Source organism: Harpia harpyja, chromosome 9 (genome assembly GCF_026419915.1).
Source record: "Harpia harpyja isolate bHarHar1 chromosome 9, bHarHar1 primary haplotype, whole genome shotgun sequence".
NCBI classification, from domain to species: Eukaryota; Metazoa; Chordata; class Aves; order Accipitriformes; family Accipitridae; genus Harpia; species Harpia harpyja.
Genome location: NC_068948.1, coordinates 45051651 through 45064336, shown reverse-complemented (window position 1 = coordinate 45064336; position 12686 = coordinate 45051651). Strand labels below are relative to the sequence as shown.

General features: G+C 36.9%; 1 protein-coding gene across 1 annotated transcript in view; it reads left to right on the top strand.

Annotated features, from left to right (window-relative positions):
• MED13L (mediator complex subunit 13L) overlaps positions 1–12686 on the top strand; it is a 206540-nt gene that overhangs the window by 16093 nt on the left and 177761 nt on the right. Inside the window, exon 2 of the mRNA XM_052798138.1 lies at positions 4162–4399. Coding sequence (XP_052654098.1) covers positions 4162–4399 — 238 coding nt within the window. The remainder of the gene's footprint in view (positions 1–4161; positions 4400–12686) is intronic.

Here is a 12686-nt window from a genome sequence, read left to right as displayed (position 1 = left end):
GCATCTCTGTGGGTATTTAATGACTCAGGTATGGGGACTGATCTGAGTAGAGGAGAAAACCGTTTAGTGTAATACTTCTGATTTTTAGTCAGTTCGCCTCGGTATGAATCTATGCAAACAACAGCACTGCTGTAAAGCGGAAGTGGTGGTAAAGTCAGGAGCAGATGACTGAGGCAGGGAAGGCAGGCCAGTCCAGGACTGCTTTTGGCACGAGTGCTTGCTTGTGTTGGTTTAAGGTGTACATTAACAACAGTCTCTGTGTGCAGTTTAATGTTCTGTTTTATCTGATTGGAGCTGTTGCTGAAAGGGGAGATCCCACTCCACTGCTGCTCTCAGCTGTGCGTTCTCACTCCTGCTCTTCTGTCTGCTCTAGTGATTATGTGGCTGCAGGGTAAGCTGTCGGTGTGCTCATCTGATAAATGTTCTTCTTTCTTTTTGTTTTTCATCTTTAAATTGGTGAACTGATTCCATGCACCCAATGATTGCATGATCACTGGATCTAATGTCAGATTGGGAGATGGAAATGCATGGCTGGGGATGAGGAAGAGGCTGCCATTTTGGTAGCAGCCTGTGTTCACTGCTGATTAAACGTAAATGAAACCACGTTTAGTTCTTTAATACAATCACCAGAACCACAGGCCATTGGCTGTCTTGTCTGTAAAAACCTTGCTACAGATTGAGGCCTTTTAAAACTAGTGATGTTTGTTTGTTTAAATAAATTAATTAAAAAAAACTTCATGTGGATGCAGATACTCTCCCTATAGTATGTTAAATACTTTACACAAAACATCTGTAGAGGCACAGAGTATATGTTAGTGTTCCTGGTGCAGTCTTCTCATGTGTACTCCTTCTGGATTCAGATCTTCTTTTGAATTCAGTTTTAATTAACGTAAGGACAAAATCTAGAAGTTCTGAGGGATTAGTATTGATGCTTACCTATTAAAAATTTAAGCAGAAACGCACATATCCAAATAAATGCACTGAACTGCATCTCTGCAACTTTGACCAGAAAACGATGTAAGAGATGTCATTTTATGCTGCTACTAAGTCCAAAACCCCCAGTACTTGTCTATTCCTTTTCTTGGGAGTCACTTTCTGTGTGGGTGGTCACTAGTGACCCTGGTTAGCTCTAGTAGTTAGTCATTCCTCGGTCTAAAGAACTAGACACTCCAGAAGTTTGTTAGCGTAGAATTAAATTGGATGGAGCTCTGCTGGTTTCTATATGCTCTTCTTGATGATATTTCATCTGTAATATGGATGGAATGTTATGGGCTGATACCTCAGAGCTACCAGAAAGTTGCAAGAGCTTCTCTGCTGTTTCAGACAGTTATTGCTGTGTTGATCAAGCGAGTGGTGCTGTTGAGTAACCTTTTTTGTTTGGTTGGGTTTTTGTTTTTGTCATCCTTCTATTCCACGTTTTTTGTGACTTACCATATGTTCCTAGTGGATTATGACATATAAACATTTAACGTTTTTTTTCCTAGGTTGCCTATGGTGGCACTAATCTTTGGTGCTTTGTGATTCGTAGTCCTATTCATTACGCTTTTTCAGAAACTCTGCACGTTCCTTTTCCAAGACATCCATGTAGAACAGATGTAGGTGTTTTGGAGAAGCATGTGTAAGCACTTTTTTAGAGTATTATGTAATGTGCGAGGTATTCCAGCGCTACGCGGCACTCTACTGTGAAAAAATAATTTTTGTCCTTCCCTTTTGCCTCTTCCTGTTGCACTCCCATGCCTTCTCTTGTGCCAGGAACATGGCATATATGCTGTGCATCTTGGCCATTCTTGACTATCTTTTCTGATTTGCTTTTCCATGCTTCCCCAAAACTTTGAATAGATGATCAGCATTTCTGTTAGAGTGCAAAAGCAGTAATGCTGGCTGTAGAAAGTCTTTAGCAGGGATAATCCACTGTTGTCTGCGATTTCGTCACCGTTGGTGTCCTGCTGATGTGGTACAGGATAGGTAGCATCACTTCCGCAATGTGGAACTGAAGATGACTGGTGGTTTAGAGGCATGCAAAAAATAAAACCAATTTCACTGCTGTTCAGTGTTTTGTCAGATTTTTCCCCTTCCCAGTAGAGGTCAGCTACTGTATTCCTGTGTGACTGCTGAGGCTTCTTCAAAGGAAAATTAAATAGGCAATCTGGGTAATTCAGTGTTTGGGGAAATAGTCCTTGAGGCATAGTCACACAAACTTTAGTCATGGGCCAGAACCCTGCTGTGCTAGGCAATATACAGGCAGAATGAGGTGAAACTGTTTTAGAGGAGATATTTCTAAGATCAAAGAAATACAGGTATTTTTTGCTTCTGTTGTTGGTATGATGAACGTCACCTCTAGCTCCTCAGCAGTTAACCAGCTAGCTCTTGAACAAGTAACAGCTTACTTCCAGTTATTGTGGTGAAGGAAAGTAAACTTTAGAGTTTAAACTTCTAAATGAACTAAGTTCAAGTGGACTTGAAAAGGGAGATCCTTCTGTATGTGACATGTAGTATGGGTTTTGGAGTAGCAGTGTAGGCCAGTAGGTCAAATGTACTTGTGCAGATGATGACAATGGGAGGAATACGTGATTTGCAAGTCTTTTGTTTTCTTTAGGAGTAAAAATTCACCCTTTTTCCTGTTGATATTTTCTATATGTACTGTGAAGAGGAAGGAAAGGAATTTTGCTGTTTAGATACAGCTTAATTTATTGGGAGGGAGGAGGCAGGCATTCCTACAGCTAGTGTTTCCACTGCTGTGTCTTTCCCCTTCTCCCTGGCAGTGACTTCTCTTGTCAAAGGTGTGGATGCTGTATTTGAGTTTTTGCAGCTTGTTGCTGTAGACCAGCTGGCTTTTCCTGTAGGACCACTTTAAGGCTGAGGACACCAGCTATTTCTGAGCAGCAAAGTGAAGGTGTGAATACTGTAAATGAAGCAGAGGTAATAACAGCAGTGAGAATGTGTGGTAACATGGGTTAGAAACTAGAATACAAGCCCACTGTGAACACAGAGTATATACATACCACTTTTTTATTTGATAATGATACTCATGCTAGCTAGACTAGAATTCACACGAGTATTCCCCTTTGTGTCCTGGGCAGGCTTCCAGAGCCGGTGGAGGGTGGAGAGAAAGGAGGACGAAGCAACAGTCATAGGGACAAACTGGGAGTGGAGGAAACACGGGAGAAGGAAACCAGGCAGCAGGCTGGGGAGGGGAGAGGTAGAGTGTGATGGGCAGGGTAGTAGAAGTAGATAAAAAGGTAACAATCTGGACACTTCAGAGGCGGGAAGAACTGAATGTGACAGATGTGAGCATCTGCTATTAAAAGTGAAAAGAGAAAAAAAACCCTGAACAATTAGAACCATTGCTCTGCTGACCTGGTTCTAGCTGCCAACTCTTTCATGGTTTGATTACTTTATCGGCTTCTTCCCTGGCAATTGTTTATTCACACAGCTTTGCAGTGGGACACCTATACTTCTTCAGGTTTTTACCCTGTGTAGAGGGAAAATCTTTCCCAAAAGTCTGGGTAGCCATTTTCCTGCTCTTTTTATTCTTCCTTGATGGTTAATAAGAGAATTCTCTCTGGTCAAGAGACAGTAAATTGCAACTTTCCTTATTCTGTTTTTGCTCATTTGAGCAAAATAAAAATAAAAAGCAGGTGTGGTAAACCTGTAACACCACAATATGAAGCTGTATTTGACCATTTTCATGAAGTCACTTGTTTTCTTATGTCCTGTAGTACTTTTTCTTTGTGACTTCCGAGTGGTCAACTTTCGGACTGACACTGAACTCACTTGACCACCAAGCAGCATGTAGGGAATGGGCCTTCTTCCCTCTCCCTGTTTGTTTGTTTGTTTTTTTCCTTCTAATTTGTTAGATTACAATAAGATAACAATAACGTTAGAAATGAATGAATCTGCTGGAAATGAGTCAAGTTGTGGTGAAAAACCTAAATGCAGGGGTAAGCCAGGTTTATTCAGTACTGCTTCTAAAATTTTTTTCCTTGAGGGGGAAAAGAAGAAAATGTGGGAATAGGAGGAGTTTTTAACTTCGGCTCCTTAGAGCTAAATTGTACAAATTAAACAATGAAAGTGAAAGAAACCAGCACTATGAATGTAACTAAATTTTGAAATAGTGATTTAATGACTTTTTATTTTTTTTTTTTCTTTCCCCTCCTGTAGGCTGAACTCACAGGCATCAAATGGCGTAGGTACAATTTTGAAGGTCATGGGGACTGTGGCCCTATCATTTCAGCCCCAGCACAGGATGATCCAATTCTGCTCAGCTTCATCCGCTGCTTGCAGGCTAATTTGCTTTGTGTGTGGCGCCGTGACGTCAAACCGGATTGTAAGGAGCTATGGATATTCTGGTGGGGAGATGAACCAAATCTTGTAGATGTGATACATCGTGAACTGCACAGTAAGTTACTCTCTTTTGTTTCTTGATTTATTTATATTTTTTCCAGTGGAAAAGGAACTTTGTCATTAAAGACTTTAACTTGCTACCATATGTGATTTTGTCACAATTTGTGTTTTAAGACCTAAAGGAAATAAAAAGCTTGTAAATTTGACTTCTCTGCTGCAAGTGATCCGTTGATAAAATGCAAAATGAAAACTTGAAATGAACTTAGGAGACCTATATCCAACACCATTACTTAAATTTTTGTGAAATCTTGGATGCGCTGTAAAATTAGATAATAAAAAAATAAACCCTGGCATAAGGTAATAGTTGATGGAATAAAACAGCTATGCTACAGTCAGGCAAATTCCATGGCACCACAGGTAAATCTGCAAGGTCAGAACTTGCCACATTGGTCATGCTACAGGATTTGAGTGTAAATGGAGGCAAGTTGCAACAAGTGAATGTAATAAAAGGAAGCAAGGGGAGGGTAAGACAAAGGTGACAATGATAAGTTTATGTGATTGTAAGTTTTATGCAACTTGATTGTCCTCAGTGTCTCCAGAATATGTAGCCTTAAAATTATAGAACAAAACTAACTTTATCTGTTGCGATCCTTTGTGGCTATGACTATCCACTATATATTAATTCCTTTTCAATGATGTATTGTTGCTATAAGTAGACCTAGTTTGCCTGAAAACTTTAACTTTTAAAAGATATTTTGTTAGACTGCATGAATACTTGTTTCTTGTTTCACCTCTCATGTCTTGGATGAAAACAATGAAAGTTCACTAATCCTGGAATAATAGTAGTGATTAAAAAAAACCCCCAAACCACCCCCACCCCCCACCCCCCGATAATAAGGATCAGTTCCTCGTTTTTTGCAATAAATTTTCATCCTGATATAGCCTTTCTACCTTCTGGTTCCTTGGTGATAAAATTTATATGCCAGTTCAAATACATAGAATATTGTATTTGTGAAGTCTGCTTTAGTTGTCCTTTATATCCCTACCTCTACCCTACCCTGTTTGGGTTCTGGGTTCTGCTCTGTTCATTTTCTTATTCGTTATCTTGTTCTAATCACCTATCTTCAGACTGTTACAAACTTCATACTTTCATGAATACCAGACTGTTTATTTGGTAATATAGCCTGTGAAATCACAGATAGGAAACACTGTGTATCTTCAGGCGTATTTCTACACATAGCAGGTAGCTATGTGATCATGTATAATTAAAGAGGTGGCTCGGAAGTGCTGCACCAAGCCATTCCACTGACATTAATTTTTTATGAGGTACCTGTTTTGAATGAAAGCTTGGGTAATATTTCTACTTACCCAGCAAAGCTTTAATAATATATGCTTTTCTCTTTGTGAAATATAGTTTATTTAATATTTCAAATGTAGTATATGGGACTTAAGTGTCTTTTTATTTGAGGGGAGTTGCAGGTGATAGCTTCTGTTTCTGTTGTAAATTGATGTAGCTTGTTTATATCTAACATCTTGGTTACAACAATATAATGCTATTTCCAGTGATAATGGTATTGTGAACCATTTAAATATACGAATAGCTGAACCTGCTCAGATACGGTATGGGATACAGTATAGCAAGTAGAAAATAGCACCACTTTGACACTTTTTTTTGTTTAGTCCAAAATTTTGTGAAGCATCTGGGCTGGAGCCTTAGCACGATAATTTTTAAGTGGAATTAAATCTGAAAATTGTCTGCAGGAGCACTGGTTTTTTAAGTGTCAACAGCAGCAGTATCACACTGATGATAAACAGTTTGAGTGCACTGTGTTTCACAACGCTGCAGCCAGCTCTACTGAAAAGATGTGTCTACCCTGGTACAATAGCACTATCATTGAGTGATCCTTATTTGCAATGTTCTCTCACGTTAAAGTAAAAATGTCTGAAAGAAAAAGGTACAGAGGGACATGAAGAGATGCAAAGTTGAGTCTGGAGATGGAGAAAGGAGGACTATGTGTAACTTGTTTAGGGGAATGAAGTACATGGTAATTGAAGGAAGAAGAAATATGCTCCTGCTAGCTGTCAGGACCCTGCAAGAATTTGGGAATTAATCTCCTTTTGTCCCGCTGCAGGTTTTGGAATTCTTTGTAATGTGAGTAAATAATAATGATAGGTTTACCTGTTCTATATTAAAAGCACATTGAAACGCTTGTAGTGACTTAGCAGATAATAGTTTAAAGTGAGGTAATTGTAAAAGTATTATAATTTGTACTGCTGATTGAGCTGTCTTGCTCTCTTCAGTAGTTTTTTAGAGTTCAACCATCAGTACTGACAAAATGTTGGACATCAGATTCTGCCAGAATCAGGCATTTATGTACATGGATTCCTTGAAATACGACAAAGGACACTGTTCAAAGTTTCATGCAGCAGCAAGGCAGAAGAAACATGGTTATTTTGATTTTTATTGATAAGCAGACCACAGTACTGAAATATTTGGTAGTTGAAATTGGTTTCCTGAGTTTACATGCTCTTGAAAATATAAAGGACTTTGCATGTGGGCATACAAACAGAAAATAAGTGAGTTACTGAAGCATAGCAATTTACTTGCCTGTCAGCTGAGCCACCATAGCGTGCTGGTTGTTTCGGTATAACCTAGTCATGAAATAAGCTGCATTGGCTTAAAATCTTGTTTGTATGGGTTGGGTTGTCACTGTGGTCAGTAACTTATAGTTCAATGACCAGAGCTTTGTTTTTGTGTTTGTACTCATACGTTTAGGAGCACAAGTCCCAGAAATCTGCCACTGCAAATCCAAGTGGAAGACTAGAGTCTGTCGGAAACATTTTCAGCTTTACAAATCCTGTCTTTTGAGATGTATGAACTTTAGGAAGTAATGGCTGTTAATGAGATCATGAATTCTTACCAAGTATGAAGTTGCTCACAGTGTTTTGGATTTCTGTTCTCCTGCCTAGGACTTGTGCTTTAAAAGTGAAATTTTCATTAGGGTAATAAAAATTTAGTGGCAACTTAAATTTTTGTCTTTTATTCATTCAAGTCTAGATTAGAATTATTGATTTTTCTGAATAACAGAGTAGCTCAAATAATATTGGATGACATTTAGTACTTTTGTTAAACAAATGATAAGTCCAAACTGAGACTTAGAAACACTTTTTAAAGTTTTGCATATGAAATGTGTGGGTTGCCTTATCTTTATAACATTCAAGATAGATGATTATGGAAACAACAATCTGCCTTGAATAAAAGAATTTCAAATAGTCATAGAGAAAACAACTTAGTAGTTATAAACAGGAGGTACTAGGAACAGTTGTTTATGTAGTAGCTTTCCAAAACTGTAGATAATTAAATGCTGTCATGGGAGATTAAGCAAAAACAATTATTTGCAGAACAGCTATAGATCAGTTAAGTAGTTAGATTAGCTAGACAGCTGTGAATTTCATAGGTGTGTCTCTTGCACATACTCCTACATGTCTTTTTCCTGCCAGCCTCAGCTGTTGTGTTCTGGTTTTTATTATGATTGGATTTCAATTTGAAGAAAGACGGAATATCTTTATTCTGTTTCAAGTGAAAAAAGCTAATTGGTATGGGGTCACTGAATGGGAGAAAAAAGTTGAGTGATTTTACAAGTTTGAAAAAGTTGGGAGTGTTTTAGTTTGTGGAAGTTTTGTTTTCTCAAGGATAAATGCTATTTAATGATATTACTGCCTGAAGAACTTTGACAAGTGGTACAGCTGCGGTACCTTTTCCCATAATTTTTTTTTTTTTTCTAAATTCTACAGAAGAAATGGAATGGTGAGGAGGTAGTATCTTACTGTTGGCAGGTTTTTTGACAGGGAAGTTGTAGATTTGCAAGTTGCAGTGATCTCATTTGCATTTGGTGACCAAATACCATCTGGAACACCATAGGCAATTTGTACTTGACTCTTGGGGTTCTTTTTTTTTTTTTTTTTTTTTTCTTCTCTCCCCCCTCTTCCCTGCCTTGTACCCTATGCATTCCATGTAGATTATAAGCAGGTGATAACCTGTTCCTTAGTTGCCGCCTTTGCTTTTTGCAAAGAATACTTATGTCTGACATTTTAAACAACCTTTTTGTCTGACAGTTTTGACTATAAACTTGTAATCTGCGTATTGAGTTTATGGATATATTCGGCTTTGTTACATGTGTGGTACAGAATACTTGAATTATCAAGAATAATGCAGGAATTATGATGTGCACGGCTACTGAGAATATAGTTTTGGTGACTGTAAACATGACCCTGGAGGTGGACTCTGGAAGGCTGTCAGAATGTTACGCAGTATCTTGAATAAGATTCTGGGTGTTTGATAGAAGGATGCCATTTTGTTTAAAGAACTATCATCTTATAGCTTGTTTGCCTGAAATCACTGCTTCTGGTAGGTATTTGGGATTGCCATCATATGTGTTCCTCTGTGAAGCTATGAAGACAAGACAAACAAATATGAGGAACTTAGGGCATCAGTGAGAAACTCCAGACACCCATCTGTACCCTCCAGCCGTTATTGTTGGCCTAAGCAATGCATGGCACAGAAGTGAAAACCCAGTATTGTGACAGGTGCTTCATCATATAGTTTCAAAATAGCAGCTTAACAGTACAAAGCTCCTTGAGAGAAAATAAATACAATTTTAGCATTTTGCTACTCTTGGGACAATCATCCTTCAAGTGTTGGTACAGTTGCAGTTAACTCTTGACTCACTCTCGCTTAAAATTCACGTAAAGACATTTTCACCTCAGATCAGATTGACAGTTCTTTCTGAGCAACTTTTTTGTTGCAGGGGGAAGGGCTTGTGAAGGGAAGGTGGTATATGTAATGTTACTATTTTTCTGTGGGCTAAATTCTTTTGAGCCAAACCCTTTGTTTTTTATGTATTGTCTGGTATATTGCACTTGATCCATTAATTGCTGGAGGTGCTTTCCCCCCAAAAGATACTAATAACCCTTTGTACTATATTGGAGGTAGAATGTTAGGATTTTGATGGAAACTCTTCTGAAGAATAGATTATCTTGAATTAATTAGGTAAATCTTTCCTGAAAGATTATTGTTCATGATATTCACAGCTTGGTAAGTTTAAAAATGTAGTTAAAATTTGATCTGTGACAGGAAAAACATGGAGCTTTTTAGTTCATTCCTGTTTATGAATTCTTGGGACATTGGGCTGACGCAGTTGTAATCCCCGTGTGCTGATAAATGTTGAGAGGCAAAAATGTTAGCTGTAGGAAGGACTTTTTGTAAGGCATCCGTGTTAGACCATATAGTTGTGGCCCAGACTTAATTTCTGCTGTTGTTTCTCTACCTGCAAGTTGCTGGTGGGTAGACTTTCACCTACAGGAAAACAGAGCATGCCAGCTATGTTTTCAAGGATGTTTCTGGAGCAGAAAAACTTGCCAGGGCTCAATTTCAGTATTTTTATTACAGCTAGGTAGGCTTCTTGATGCACACTTACGAACTTCGAGATTTTGAAGTTTATTTTATCAGTTAAGTCTTCTAAGTAAATATTTAACCTATAAATGTTAAGTAGATGGTGTTTTTCAGCATCTATTAGGGATTTGAAGAAAAATTATGGAAAACTTGAATTTGGAAAAAAATTTTTTTTTTTATTCTACTAATATGAAAGAGAATAAAGGAGTGAAAAGTCTCCTTTACTTGTTTCAGTTTAAAATAGCCTATTTAAGGTTCTTTCAAGGTACTGTGTTAGATTTACTGTAGTTGTAAGGAATTGGGAACTCTTTCGGGAGACAGGAAATATGTTCTTAACTGCTGTGTAGCGAGATATGTTAATTATTGAATGAGAAGATGTTCTTGTCTGTCAAAATGTATTTTAAGTGTGTGAAGCAATGTGTAAAATCAAGAATAAGCACCCCTTCCTGTGAAATGGGTGTACAAATTAGTAGTATTGCTTTTAATGAAAGTGCTCTTAAATCTTTAGTTCTATTATAAGATTATGAAAGTGGGAAAGAAGGGAGTGTTTTGCTGCTGAAACTGTGTTATTGCTAGCTTTGATACTTTCTTGCAATTACCAAAAGGTTATCTCCTTGTTTCCTGCTTTGATAGGCTTAGTTGAAGGGTGTACAAGCATGGAATGTGTATTACAACAATTTGTTTTATGTACTGTAGATAACTACATAAACCCCCAAACTATTGCCATGCTCAGTATTATTTAGAATGAGACCAGCTAATATACAGAAAAGCAGTTTACGAACGAGGAATAAAAGGAATCTCACAGGAGCTGAAATGGAAGTATTTTTGAAGGCTTGCAATTTAAAAAGAAGCTACAAATATCAAGCAGCTGAGTACCACTTATTAATAATTTGAAGTGAAATCTGAAAATGGTTAATTGCTGGTTCTTGAGTTAAGAGTGGAATTAGCAAGTAGGTTCATATGACAGAAGACTTTATTGGAATATTAAGTTACTGAAAAGTCTGTTTCTGGGTTGATTACCCATGATAAGTCATTTGCATTTTCTTAATTGCCTAGCATAGATTATTTCCAAAGACATGAAAACAAAGTTAAACTTTTACATTCTTTTGGAAAGAAGATAGGATTTAAAAGTGAATTCATACTTTCTCAGCTTGCAGAATTGTTCTGTGACCCTTATATTTGACACTGTTAATTGGTGTCCGGTGATTGCCAGTTGAAGTTTAGCTTAGACAAAATAAACTTTTTCTTTTAAGGAGGCATATTAAATGAGGTTATTATGCCATCATTTGGGATTAAGGAATTGCTTCATGGGAAAATGCCAACTCCTTTTATACACATGAAGTTGACAAGAGCCTTATTGTGTCTGGGCAAGATGTCTTCATTTTATTTTGTTTTCTTTTTAAAATAAATATTCTTCCCACCACTCCAACTTCTTCTCTCTTTTTACTCTGAAATTGGTTTATAGTTATAGACAACAAGGGTATGAGTTGTTTAAAAAAAAAAAAAAAAAAAATCTGAGTCTCCCATTTAGATATCAGATTGCGCTTACCTTTTCCTTAATTCTTCTTCGGTGGTTTTTCTCCCAACATTAACACTGAATCTCAGTGTTCAGAGTAGTATCAAGTGAATACATGTGGCACTAATGAATTCTTTATCAGTTCTAGTCAATGATGTACCATTCTAATGTACTGCATTTTTTCCCTTTTTATGGTCTGCAATATCCATGTCTAAAAGGTAACAAAAAAAGATGAAATCTACCTAAGGGTCATACGTGAGATAGCCTAATGCTCTCTATTTTTTTTTTTTTTTTTTTAATTTCCCAAGAATTAACATTTTAAATCTTTTCACATTTGGGAATTTGGAGGTTTTACTGTTAATTGCAACACATTGCCTTCTGAAAATAGTTTGAAGGAAAGACATTGATGGAAGGTAAAGCCAAGAAATTCTCTGCTGAGTACCATACTTCTTCCTCTTAATCTTCCTGCTTTCAAAATATAAGCTTAGTTCAATTTAAATAGTTGAAATGTTGAGTAATTAATCTTCAAGTTTTATTGGCCAAACAATAGTTATTGTTTTTCTGTTGTTTTTGTGGAAAAATGAATTGGCATTCATTGTGAAACATTAATAGCTGCGTTCTGCAGTGACGGTTTAATGATTCTTTTGCAGAACTATTTCAGTAAGGCTAGACTTCATAGCAAACTGTTTAGATTTAAGGGTGGAATAGCACTGCTGCTACAAAAGTGTTAGTGCTCAGAAAGTGCTGGAAATCTGAAACAAGATTATAATAGCTCAGAATCCTTTTCAAATAAAAGCTAGAGTGAGGTATTACTAATGAATTGGAGAGAACTATTGTATAAAATGTGCTTGGAATTAACTAGAGTGTTGAGACTAAACTGAAGTCCAACTTTTGAATGTAAATAAAATTGATGTGTTACCACAGGCAACTCAGTGAACCACGTAATTAGTTTTTTTCCACGAAAAATGAGACATTATACTGCAGCAAAGCAGTATGTAAAGGATTTATATTCTGGTTATATGAAAATTAAACAATCATTAAAAGATTGTATTTTTAAAAGTGCTGCTTGAGGGGGGGAAAATGAAAAATCCAATCAGAATTTATTTTTCAGCAATGTGTTGGGCAATATCATCCACAGTAGTTGATGTTTTTTGCTTCAGGGAATCCTTTTTTTCCAGTGAAATGAACTCACTTAACTGTGTGAAGTAAATCTAAGTTAGCTTGAAGTGAAATCTGCATTAATAGAGCTCATTACTGATGTTTGTATTTTCATGTACTGAGTAATCCTAAGAACACAGGGTAAGCTCTACTGGTAAATTTCATCTTTAAAAATAGATGAAATGCCACCTTCAAAAAATAAAATAAAAATTTGCA